A 13,383-nucleotide genomic window follows, 5' to 3' on the forward strand; every position below is an offset into this window, starting at 1 on the left:
CAGATGTTGATTGTGATCCTTTCCGTATTTTCACATGTAAAATGCAAGAGTTCATTATAGTTAGTTTAACTGCAGAAACTGACTGTCATTTGCTATGGAAACACAAGAAAATCTGCGGATGCTGGAAACCTGAAGCCACACACAAAATGTTGGAGGAACTCAGTAGGTCAAGTAGCATCTATAGAGGGAAATGGACAGTTGATATTTTGGGTTGAGAGCCTTCATCAGGACTCGTGGAAGGAGAGGCAGAGAGAGGGGCTATCAGTGGAACACAAACACATGGAATCCTTGCTGAAGACAAACTGGGAGGCCTGGAAACAGAGCTGGAAGCCAGGTAACACAATGTGGTGGTGGAGACAAGTGCCCAGGAAGGACACATGACTGTAGAAGTGAGTCCAGGTGAGGACATGGTTAAAGAGTCGAAGAGCAGCAGTAATCACCAGGGGGGGGGGGGCGGGGGAGTGAGAGCACATCACACAGAACTCCTGTCAAAAAAGAAATCTTCTTCAGTGTAGGTGTACCTTGAAGAGACTTTGCAGTGGAAAGGAAACACAAGAAAGTCTGCAGATGCTGGAAAATCTAGAGCAACTCACAAAGTACTGAAGGAACTCAGCAGATCAGGCAGCATCTATGGAGAGAGATGGTAAGTTGACATCTTGGGTCAAGACCATTCATAAGGATATTAGTCACAGACTACTTCTCCTGAAAGAGGTATACTGAATACTATCACTATTAGAGATCTAAAGCTATTGGAGGTCACTGTGCATCTAGGGAAGCATGTTATAGCAGCAAAGATAAAACAAACCTGACTAATCAACAGACATCGCAAAGTCTTAGCAGAAGGGATTGGGTGAATGCCAACCAGACTCTAATAATGGCCACTGGGACCAGATGGTCAGAAAGATCAATGCCGGCAAAGCTGTCAGAAGTCTCTGCAGGAAGTGATTAACTGAATGCTCATTCCTGATTAACTTTACTCCAAACAGCTTCTATTTTCAGCCACCATGAGCAATAATATACAAACACAAAGCCCTCTCACATAATTATTGTTATTGGACACACATTCACTCATACGTTTCTCTTTTTGTCTACTTAAACCCCCCCCTTCTCTCATTCAGATACTTGGAGACGATGTCGTGGCCAGCATTAGAGAAGATAACAACAACCTCATATCCATATTCTCACAAACCACTTCACACTATCTCTTCCACCTTGAAAATATTCTGCAGGCTCAAACATACTTGACCTCCAAATGTGAGACTATCCTTCCACCTTTCTTATTTCAGCTCAGCTGGCTTGAAAGACCATGGCCATAGCCCCCAGATGCATAGCCAGAGAGATTAATGTATCCCTCTTGGCACAGTATTCAGCTCGCCTAGCCAGGGATCTTCTACACATTTTTAGTTACATTATCCCCTTTACCCCTGCATGCAAGGAGAATTCCATCACAGCTCCCATTATAAGTAAAGAAACAAACACAGCACTCTAACTGCAGGATTTCTATCATCAGAAAGGAATGAGCTCCAGACCCGTATGATTCCAGAATAGATCTGTGAATAATTGAATAATCCCTTACATCAGCACGGGTGGGAGGCTCTTCCCTTTTATTATGACTAGTCTGCCTTTGCACTGAATACTGATTACTTCACTGTAATTTTACAAGGGAAATGACAGTTGGGCAAAGCACATAAATTGGGGTCACCTGTATGTTCAATGTTATCTCTTCCTATTTGTGTAACCAAGGTTAAGCAATACGAGTGCTAAAAGGTCACAGAGTCACATTTCATGCACTGAGTATGGAGGGAGACTGATGGAGGTTTTTCGACGCCGATCATTTTTTGAGGTTATGAGTTCCTCAGGGCAATACCTTAGGCTCAACCACCTCTTGAATGACCTCACCTCTCACAAGCTCACCTTCAGATTCCAATTTCAAATCTCCAGCTTGAGCATTCTCAAGTCAAGTCACTTTTTATTGTCATTTCGATCATACTGCTGGTACAGTAAACAGTAAAAATGAGACAACGTTGACACAATACAACAATACAGTACATGAAACATTCTGGGGGAGGTGGAAGGGTTTCACAGAGTCATAGCATCATCAGAGGGATAACAGCGTGGAAATAAGCCCTTCATCCCATTCAATTTACATGAATTCAAGGTATCCATGGTTACACAACACACACAAAATGCTGGAGGAACGCAGCAGCATAAGGAATAAACAAACAGTCAACACTTCTTCAGGACTGAGAAGGAAGGGGGAAGGTGCCAGAATAAAAAGGCTGGGGGGAGGGGAAGGAGAAGGAGGACAAGTTGGAAGGTGATAGACCGGGGGTAGGCGACCTCCGGCCCGCGAGCAAATATTGGGATACTATGCTTATCCGGCCCACGAGCGATTTTTCCTTATTCTGAGTGTTTCATGCGACAACACTGATGGACATGCATGGCGTCTTGTTACACTGGCTCCAGGTTCCATTTTGTTCCAAACCAAACACTGGTAAATACAAATGACAGGAAGGCAGACCACCTTATTAATATGTATTAGATACTCTCCATGCACGCACAGGTTTTCAGATGGGGTTGTTCAAATTTGTAAACAGAAACAGCATCACTGTGTTTTAACAAGAAATCCACGCTAAATATCCAGATATTTACATGTGCTACAATACTTGTTGAATAACTCATGTTTCAAAATAAAATCAAAAAAAAAAATTCCAATGGCAATGAATGCAAAACGCAGGAAGGTAGATACTGAGTGCCGAAATTTCCAAGATACTTGGACACTAGATTACTTCTTCATCGAGCAAGGTGAGAAACCAGTTTGTCTCATTTGCCTAGAAAATGTTGCTGTGAAGAAGGTGGCAAATATCAGGCGACATTATGACACCCGCCATAGTGGAAATTTTAAAAAGTTTACTGGGCAAGCAAGAAAAGATGAAGTTGAGCGAATGAAGGCTAATTTTGGAAAAGAAACATCATTTTTTTGCCAAGAAAAGCAGTGAAAATAACGGAAATACCCATGCCAGCTACGAAGTCTCGAAACGTATTGTCTCAAAAAGTGGACACTGCATCAGAAATTTTTCAAATGGAATTGATTGAGATGCTGTGTGACGACATATTGAGATCCAAATTTCTTTCTGAAGATGTGGCAGTGCCTGACTTCAATAGAAAATATATTCATCCAAGTGGGAAGTATCCTAACTTAGTGGACCATGCAAAAAAGATGGCATCATTGCTTGGCAGCACTTATCTGTGTGAGCAATTATTTTCAAAAATGAAGCACACCAAGAACCAGTTGAGAACAAGATTGACTGATGCCCATCTGGATAATGTCTTGCTCTTGGCATCAACAAGTCTGACACCCAATATTGAGAAGCTTTCAAGCAACAAACAGCATCAACTTTCATATTGATTTATCGGCTGTTTGCATTAAAACTTTCTTTTTTATTATACTTAATTTACCACCATTCAATGCGTCTCATGTCATATGTTTTATGTTTAAAAATTCTTTGTGTCCTTTTAATAGATTCAAAAGATGCCTTGATTGAAATAAATTGCAACTAAACTGAGTTCTTTGATTTCTAATTGGCATCCTTGGTTAAGCACAAATGATTTTCTAGCATGCGTTATTCATTAATTTGAGGCAAAACATAACTAGATGTACTTAAATGGATAATTTCCATATTTCAAGTTTTTTATGGCATTTATCTGGCCCACCGTCCACTCATTAATACGCGATCCGGCCCACAGAGGCAAAAAGGTTGCCGACCCCTGTGATAGGTGAAGCCAGGTTGGTGGGAAAGGTCAAGGGCTGGAGAAGAAATCTGATAGGAGAGGAGAGTGGACCACGGGAGAAAGGGAAGGAGGAAAGGACCTGGGAGAGGAGGGCAGTGATTGGCAGGTGAGAAGTAGTAAAAGGTCACAGTGGGGAATAGAGGAAGAGTGGAGGGAGGGGGGATTTATTTTTAAAACCAGAAGGAGAAATCGTTACTCATGCCATCAGGTTGGAGATTCCCCAGACAGAATGAAAGCTGTTGCTCCTCCACCCTGAGGGTGGCCTCATTTGGCACAAAAGGAGGCCATGGATCGATATGGTGGAATGGGAATGGGAATAAAAACATTTGGCCTCTGGGAAGGTGCTTGATGAAGTTGTTCCCCAATTTACAACAGATCTCACCGATGTGGGGAAGGCTGCTTCAGGACTACCAGACACAATAGACAGCCCCAGCAGATTTGCAGGTGAGATATTGCCTCACCTGGAAGAACTGTGTGGGGCCCTGAATGGAGGTGAGAGAGGAGCTATATGGGCAGGTGTAGGCCACTTGCAACGGGAGGGAGAATAGCAGGGAAGGATGAATGGACAAGGAAATTGCAGGGGAAGTGATCCCTGCGGAAAGCTGGGGGGGGTAGGGTGGAAGGTAAAGATTCATTTAGTGATGGGATCCCTTTGGAGATGGCAGATGTTGTAGAGAATTATGTGTTGGATGCAGAGGTTATGGGATGGTAGGCAAGGACGAGAGGAACTATATTACAGTTAAGGCAGTGGAAAGATGGAGTGAGCGTGGATGTATGGGAAATGAGGAGATGCGGGTGAGGGCAGCATTAATAGTGGACGGAGGAGAATCCCTTTCTTTGAAGATGGTGGATATCTCCAGTGCCCTGGAATGGAAAGCCTCATCTGGCAAAAGATGCAGCAGAGTAGAGGAAACTGAAAAATGTGAATATATAGCTGTCAGGGTGGGAAGAGGTAACCATGGGAATCAGTAAGTTTATAAAAGATAAACTTAAGATAAAAGATAAATCAAGATAACCATGGGAATCAGTAAGTTTATAAAAGATGTCGGTTGACAGTTTGTCTCCAGAGATGGAGGCAGAGAGATTGAGAAAGGAGAGGGAGATGGCAGAGATGGACCAAGTGAATTTAAGCACAAACAAGAGAAAATCTGCAAATGCTGGAAATCCAAGGTGCTTAATTTAATACAAGAAATTTAAGTGAATTGAAGAGAAGGGTGGAAGTTAGATGCAAAGTTAATGAAACTGACATGGGTGTATGAAGTAGCACCAATGCATTATTCCTCTTGCAACTCATTTTATTCTCCCCATGTTCTCAAGTCCCCACCTCTCCCCACCAGATTCTACTACCCACCAACATAAAACCACAAGACCAAAAGATATAGGAACAGAATTAGGCCACTCACCCAATTTGAGTCTGCTCCATTATTCCATCACGGCTGATTTATTATCCTACTAACCCCATTCTCCCGCCTTCTTCCTTCGACACCCTTACTAACCACCACCATCTTAAATGTACTCAAAGACTTGGCCTTCACAGCCTTTTACAGCAAATAATTCCACAGATTCACCACCCTCTTGCTAAAGAAATTCCTTCTCATCTCTGTTCTAAATGGACTTCTCTCTATTCAGAGGCTCATTAAATATAGGAAACATCCCCTCCGCATCCACACTAATTAAGCCTTTCAAAATTCAATAAGTTTCAGTGAGATCTTCCCATTCTTCTAAATTCCAGCAACTACAGGCCCAGAGTCATCAAATGCTCCTCATATGTTAACCCTTTCATTCCTGGAATCATTCTCATGACCATCCTCTGGGGCCCTCACCAATGCCACCACATCTTTTCTTAGATAAGGGACCCAAAGCTACTCACAATATTCCACATATGGTCTGACCAATGCTTATAAAGTCTCAGCATCTCATCCTTGCTCTTGTATTCTAGTCCTCTCAAAATACATGTTAACATTGCAGTTGCCTTTCTTACCACTGACTCAACCTCCAAGTTAAACTTTAGAGAATCCTGCACAAGGACCCCCAAGTTCCTTTGCACCACTGATTTTTGAATTTGCTCCCAGTTTAGAAAATAGTCTACAGCTTTATTCCTTCTAACGAAATGCCTGACCATACTTTCCAACACTATATTCTATCTGCCACTTCCTTGCCCATTCTCCCAAGCTATCCAGGTCTTTCCGCAGACAGCCTGCTTTCTCAACACTGCCTGCCCCTTCACCAATCTTTGTATCGTTTGCAAACTCAGTCACAAAACCATCAATTCCGTCATCGAAATTGCTGACATATAACGTCAAAAAAGCAGTCCCAATACCAACCCCTGCACACACCAGTAGTCTCTGGAAGCCAATCAGAATGGGCCCCCCTTTATTCCAATTCTGCCCCCTGCCAGTCGTCGAACCTTCTATCCATTCTAATATCTGTCTTGTAATATCGTGGGCTCTTGTCTTGTTAAGCAGCCTCATGTGTGGCATCTTGTCAAAGGCCTCCTGAAAATCCAGGTAAACAATATTCGCTGACTCTACTTTGTCTATTCTGCCTGTTATTTCTTCAAAGGGTTCCAGCAGATTTGTCAGGCAAGATTTTCCCCATGCCCTCTTTGGCTTACTTTAGTACCCCAAAACCTCAATAATGCACAGCAACATTTTCCCAACCATGGATATCAGGCTAACTGACCTAAAATTTCCTTTCTTCTGCCTCCCTTCCTTAAAAGAGTGGAGTGACATTTGCAATTTTCCAGTGTTCCAGAACCATTCCAAAATCAAGTCATTCTTGAAAGATCATTACTAATACCCCCACAATCTCTTGATTCACTTCTTTCAGAACCCTGGGGTTTCGTCTATCAAGTCCTGATGACTTATCTACCTTCAGACCTTTCAGCTTCTCAAGCAACTTCTCCTCAATAATACTCATTTCTGCCCTCTGACACTCTTGAATATCTGGCATACTGCTAGTGTCTTTCACAGTGAAGACTGTAGCAAAATAACTATTAACTTCATCTGCCACTACTTTGTCCCTCATTATTAACTCTCCAGCATCATTTTTCAATGACCCAATATCCACTCTTGGCTCTCTTTTACTCTTTATATTGCTGAAAAATCTTTTGGTAACCTCTTTGATATTATTGGCTAACTTACCTTCATATTTCATCTCTTCTCTCCTATTGCTTTTTTGGTTGCTTTCCTTTTTTTTAAATAAATGCTTCCCAATTGTCTACCTTCCCACTAATTTTTGCTATATTATATGCCCTCTCTTTTGTTTTTATCCTATGACTTCTCTTGTCAGTCACAGTCACCTCATCCTCCCTTTAGTATACTTCATCTTTGGAATGCATCTATCTGCACTTTCTGAATTGCCTCCAGAAACTCCAGTTGTTGCTGTTCTACCATCAGCCCTGCAGTTGTTCCCTTCCAATCAAATTTGACCAGCTCCTCTTTCATACCTCTTTAATTCCCTTTACTCCACTATAATACTGATCTGACTTTATCTTCTCTCTCTCTCTCTCTCAAACTACATGGTGAATTGTATCATATTATGATCACTGGCTCCTAAGGGTTCCTTTACCTTAGGCTCCCTAGTCAAACATAGTAAAAGAAATTTACAGTCACCAATTAATCTACCAACCTGTACATTTTGGAATGTGAAACAAACAAAAAAAAAACTGGAGCACCCTGGGGAAACGCAGTCAGAGAGAGAATATGCAAATGTCACACAATTAACATGAGAGGTCAGGACTGAACCTGAGTTTGTGAAGCAGCATCTCTGTTCTGTGCACCACTGTGTCTCCTTGGGGGGGGGAGGGGGTCATAATTTAGCAATAGCTTTACGGACCAGCTAAGTAAATAATGTGGCTACAACAGGTTAGAATTTGTGTATAATGTAGAAACCTTCTAAGTTTACCTTTTGGTTCCCTGGATTAATTCCACTACCTACAAGCTACATTAGTATATAGAAGATGACTTCTCCACTTGCCTGGGCATCTGCAGCTCTAGCAACATTCATACAGATCTTATTCATCAAGTATAGAAGAGTACCCATCCCCAGTCCACACCTAAACATTCTCTGCATCCAGGACTGACAAGCCTGTCCATAACTTTGGTAAGACAGACCACAATTCCCTGAGGTTTGTTCATAAGACCCACAACCTCTACCACTCAAGTCAAGGTAAAAGGAACAGAACACTTCATAATTTCATAGTCATTTCCTTATCCCTGGATAACACACAGTTGCTGTTCCTTCATCATCTGGAAGTTTACCTGTACAGTTGCAAAATGGAGCACGTTCACACAGGCTGCAGCGGTTCCAGAAGATGGCTTTCTACCTCTCTCTCAAGATCAAATAGAATGGACAATGCAGCCTGGTTTTGCTAATCCTAGGTAGACATGAGATAATTGTAGTTGTTACAAAGAATTTCGTTCCTCTTGGCCAAACCGGTGGACTATCAGAATGCAGATAAACTTTTTACTTTTACCTACCTCCGAGCTGCACGAAATCAGATGAAGGACCGTGAGGTAAAACCGTATAGCGAAACCCCCTCGCCAAGTACATTATACACTAGCACTAAGAACGATTAACCGACAAAAGAGAAAAGGTACGGGGGACGGAATACGTTCGGCTAAATCGATTATTATCAGTCGGTTTCCAAGCAGCAGTATCGACAAGTCTGGATTTGCCATGCAGTTATTTAACTATGTAATTAGGTTAGGAGGCACACACCGACCAACCAGTTGTTCCAGAGAGCAGAGGGAATGCATTTAAGGATGATATAAGAGCACGTCCCTGCGTCATTCTGGCGTGGCCGTCTATCTTCTGTTTGCCGATAGAACGAGGGATTAAAAAAAACTCCCACACACATACACCCCTAATATTAACACCCCCTACCATTAGAAAGCAAAGGCTAGCTTTCGGCCAGCGGAAGGCGGCGAGATGATTCCTGTTCGTGTGGCTCTGCTGCTGTGGGCAGCGTGTTCCTATCGGTGCAGACAAGTAAGCGGTAAGTGACTCCATTATCTCGGAGCTGAGCTGGTGGTTACAGTACTGTAAAGACGCAGGTGGCAGTATCGTATCCACAGAAGGGAGGAATAGTCTTTAGAAATTGGCATGAACGAGTGGATCTGAACCGTTTGTGCTGTTTTCATGTTCCTTTTTGAAGCTGTAATGTTGAGTGATTTGTGGTCGTGACGGACTACACATCTGAAATGGTCTTTGTTGTAACAGTCTCGAGGGCTTGTACACATTTCTTGCGTTCGTTTACTTTTGACTAACAATCGCTTGTTACTTTTTTTTAAAAAAAAGCTACATATAATCGTGTGGGAAAGCTTTTAGAATAATTAAGATACTGATAACTGCTGGACTGAAATGGGCAACCGCGAGACCATATTAAATGTTAATTTTAAATACATTTCTAAAACATTCTAAAAATTTCTTGATTTCAATCATACATTAAGATGCTCGAATTTTAATGTATTTCTTAGTACTGTACACATTACTGTATTGGGTCACACCAGCTGACGTTTATACCTTCTCTTTTAACTTGGAATTGTCCGTCCTGGTTATTCGGGAAACTTAGCAAGTCTAAAAGGCAAATCCATGAGGTGTGTCTGCTCCCTAACCTGAGCAGTATGATGCAAGCCCTCGCCAGCGTTGCGATGTCCAATGAATAGATTGGGTTCTTAATTAGTAGTCGCAGGTATAAGTCGTGAATGAACCAGTGCACATGTTCAAGTCATTACAGTGGACTTGATGTGGGTGTACCGTTGATCACGTTCAGGTCTTGCTTCGCAGAAGGCGCAAGGGAGTAAAGGAAACCTTGTAACTAGTTTGCCCCTCCTCCTGCCTTTTCAGCAACTTCTGAGAGTAGTTAAAGTAATATCAATGCCTGGAGTCTCGTTTTGCTGTGTGCATGGTTTGCTTTTTGATAACAGATGGCTCAATCGGAGCGTTAAACTTTTAAGCATTTGCCCTGAACTTGAGGCTGGTCTCACTTTTGACCTTGTAATAGTAGCTTCAAACGCGTCGCGATTATCCCTTTAAATAAAAGGGTTGAGGCCTTGGATGTATTGGCTGGAGTGAAAGTTTATGAAATGTGGGTCAATACAGCAGGCCGGGAGGCGGAACATGCCGTCCTAGTGTAGTGTCCCACTTGTAGCAAGCCGCTGCACCGTGAAGGTTACCGGGTTGGACTCAATTCCTGCTTCTGTTATTTGATGCCTTGAACCACGGACCCGCCTCTGAAAGCGATTGGTCAGCGGATTGTACTAGCCGTCCAATGGTAGCTCTCGGTGCCGCACTTCCTCCAGGGATTTTTATTGCAGCATGGCCTGTGCATAAACTTCAGGTTGGCATTTGCCCCTGAATTCACATTTCGCGCGAAACGGCACTTAAAGCAAAAACTACATTTTAGATTTGCCAAAAAAAAATTAATGACCTTCACTTTAATATTTTTGCACTCTGCACAAACAGCTCCTCGGACGCAACCGGCCCCCTGGGCAATTCTCTTGTTGCGGAATACAATTGCTGTAGGTAAATTAGGCCATCTTCATTCCCATTTGACTGTTTCGGTGCCGGTTGCAAATAATGAGTACTTAGTCCACTACTTAGCATTTTCCTGCTGTAAACAGAAGTTCACTTGCTCAATTAACTATATTCCCACGAGATTGACGGTATAAAGAAAGGCTGATTATTTTGAAGTTGCTGAGGATTATAATGACACTTGAAAAATTAAGAGTTTTTATTGAATATGAACAACCTAAGGGCAATAGCTAAAGAATTGATAAAGACAAATGGAAGCTTTCCCCTTGTCAAATGAATAACCATTTTGCAGGCAATGATTCTCCATGCACTTTACAACTGAGCAGCTGCTTGACCTGCCAGAACTGTTTCCCATTTCCTGATTGTGGAAGGGGTTAAAGGTCAATTCTTGCTGCTTTAGGGCAGTTTTTTTTATTTCAAATTATTCAAAAATAAAATTATTTACAGTAAACCATTCAATGACTCTCAGTCCTTTACATATGTTTCCATTGTAGTCTCTACATATACATACTTTTGGCCACCCATGTGGCACTCCGTTGGTTCACTGTTCCACACCACTGTTGAGGGGTATACTCCCCACCACCTGACCCCCCCCTCCCACTCCGACAGGAGAAGAACCCTAAACTGTGGTCCTTCCCCACCGGGCCCTTGCGGTGTCTGCACCAAGTTTCATCACGTACTCCTGCAGCCGAGAATGTGTCAGTCGGCAGCATTCTCCCACGGACGTCTCCATGTGCTGGTAGATCATCAAGTTTTGGGCCGACCAAAGAGCGTCTTTCACCGAGTTGATGATCTGCCAGCAGCACTGGATGTTGGTCTCCGTGTGCGTCCCCGGGAACAGCCCGTAGATCAGAGGGTCCTCTGTTATGCAGCTGCTGGGGATGAAATGTGACACTAGCCCGTCCATCCTCCTCCACACCCTATCTGCGAACTGACAGTTTGCCAAGAGGTGGGTCACAGACTCCTCCGCACTGCAGTCCTCCCGTGGGCAGTGGGGTGCGGAGATGATGTTCTGGGCGTACAGGAGGGATCTGACTGGGAGGACCCCTCTCACCACCAGCCAGGCGAGGTCCTGGTGCCTGTTGGTAAGATCTGGTGATGAGGCATTTTGCCAGATGAACTGGACAGTCTGCTCAGGGAACCACCCCACTGTGTCCATCACGTCCTTCTCCTGCAGTTTAGGCAAGTTCCTTCAGTCTTTCATATGGGGACTTCATGAAGGGCTGAAGGTGAAAGTGTAGTCCAAAAGCTGAGGATTGAGCAGTCCCATTAATGTTACAATGGGAATAAAGCTGGCAGCAAACTGAAGGTGCTAACTGCTCTCTTTCCCCCCCCCCCCCAAACACTGGTGAGTGGGGTAGATGACCAGAAAAATATGCAAGTGTTGGAGAAACAAATAGAAGTCCTTAAATCTCAGGGTGAGGGGGGTACAGTTGGGATGGCCAAGTTTGTAAATGAGTATCAGGTTTATTATCACTGATACTGTAAAATTTGTTTTGTGGCAGTAGTGAAGACAAAAATACAGTAAGTTCCCATTTTTAAAAAAAAAAAGTGCAGAACAGAAATAGGGAGATGGTGTTCATGGACTGTTTAGAAGTCTGATGGTGGTGCGTTAGCTGTTCCTAAAAATGTTGGGTGTGGGTCTTCAGGCTCCTGTACCTTGCTGATGGCGGCAGTGAGAAGAGGGGGTTCCTTGAGTGGCGAGGCTTCTTAAGGATGGATGCTGCCGCCCTGAGGCGGATCTGGTAGGGAGGCTTGTGATCATAATGGAGCTGGTTGAGTTTGCGACTCTGCAGCCTCTGTTGACGCTGTGCATTGAAGCCTCCGTACATTGTAGTGATACAACCAGTCAGAATGCTGTCCACTGTGCACCTGTAGAAATTTGCTAGCCAGGCCATTCTAGATCTGGTACTAGACAACAAGCCTGTTCAGGTGTCGGGTCTCTCTGGGTGACTATACCAGAGACAGTGACCACAACTCCCTGACGTTTGCCATAGGTGTGGGGAGGGATAGGAATAGACAATATTGTGATGCAATTAGACAGGAACTTGGGAGTGCGAATTGGGAACAGATTACTGGGGGAAAAGGGGGGAATGCATGATGGAAATGTGCAGGTTATTTAGGGAATACTGGACAGATATAATTTTAAGGTGATAGGAGGCATGTCTGGGGGGGGGAGGTCAGTAGTAAGTGTTTTTATGCTGTCAGTTGTAGTGGTGGAGGTAGGTACATTACAGATATTTAAGACTTAAACACGAGGAATTCTGCAGATGCTGGAAATTCAAGCAACACACATCAAAGTTGCTGGTGAACGCAGCAGGCCAGGCAGCATCGCCAGGAAGAGGTACAGTTGACGTTTCAGGCCAAGACCCTCCATCAGGACTAACTGAAGGAAGAGTTAGTAAGAGATTTGAAAGTGGGAGGGGGAGATCCAAAATGATAGGAGAAGACAGGAGGGGGAGGGATGGAGCCAAGAGCTGGTGAGGTGATTGGCAAAAGGGATATGAGAGGATCATGGGGCAGGAGGCCCAGGGAGAAGGAAAAGGGGGAGGGTGGGGAAAACCCAGAGGATGGGGAAGGGGTATAGTCAGAGGGACAGAGGGAGAAAAAGGAGAGAGAGAAAGAATGTGTATATAAATTTAAGACTCTTCATTTTTCTATCATCCATGTGTCTATGTGGGAGGAAAGGATTAGACCTTGGAGTAGGTTAAGGGTTTGGCACAGCGTAATGGGCCAAAGGGCTTGTACTGTGCTGAATCTGCTTACCTTTCTCACCCGTTGAGGATTTTCGTGTTCTTCCGACTTCCTTGTCCTGAAGTCCACAGTCAGTTCCTTGCTCTTACTGACATTGAGTGCAAGGTTGTGACCCGATTCAATCAGCTGCTGTATCTCACCCCTGTACACCCCGCAACTGGCATCTGAGATTCTGCCAGCAGCAGTGGTGTCAACAGCAGACTTACAGGTGGTGTCTGAGCTTTGCCTGGCTGTACAGTAACGGGTAGAATGGTAGGTGAAGCACGGTGCTTGAGGTGTGCCTGTGTTATCAGGGAAGGG

At 43.7% G+C, this 13,383-nt stretch overlaps 1 protein-coding gene and 1 long non-coding RNA gene across 4 annotated transcripts in view; one reads left to right on the forward strand and one right to left on the reverse strand.

Annotated features, from left to right (window-relative positions):
* Positions 1-1,966: 1,966 nt before the first annotated feature.
* On the reverse strand, positions 1,967-9,920 carry LOC140211692 (uncharacterized). Of its 2 annotated transcripts, none has more exons than XR_011889552.1 (3): positions 9,319-9,920; positions 8,055-8,170; positions 1,967-2,491 (listed from the first exon to the last, which is right to left on the reverse strand). It is a non-coding gene; the product is annotated as an uncharacterized lncRNA (long non-coding RNA). The 2 variants fall into 2 exon arrangements; XR_011889551.1 differs by lacking the exon at positions 9,319-9,920 and adding an exon at positions 8,274-8,616.
* The window catches only part of vldlr (very low density lipoprotein receptor), a 30,619-nt gene continuing 25,530 nt past the window's right edge, over positions 8,295-13,383 (forward strand). The window contains exon 1 of one of the 2 annotated variants that reach the window (XM_072281752.1): positions 8,295-8,791. In XM_072281752.1, coding sequence (XP_072137853.1) covers positions 8,725-8,791 — 67 coding nt within the window. In that variant the 5' untranslated portion in view covers positions 8,295-8,724. The remainder of the gene's footprint in view (positions 8,792-13,383) is intronic. The other variant, XM_072281751.1, reaches the window with a different exon arrangement.

This window comes from Mobula birostris, chromosome 17 (assembly GCF_030028105.1).
Source record: "Mobula birostris isolate sMobBir1 chromosome 17, sMobBir1.hap1, whole genome shotgun sequence".
NCBI lineage: Eukaryota > Metazoa > Chordata > Chondrichthyes > Myliobatiformes > Myliobatidae > Mobula > Mobula birostris.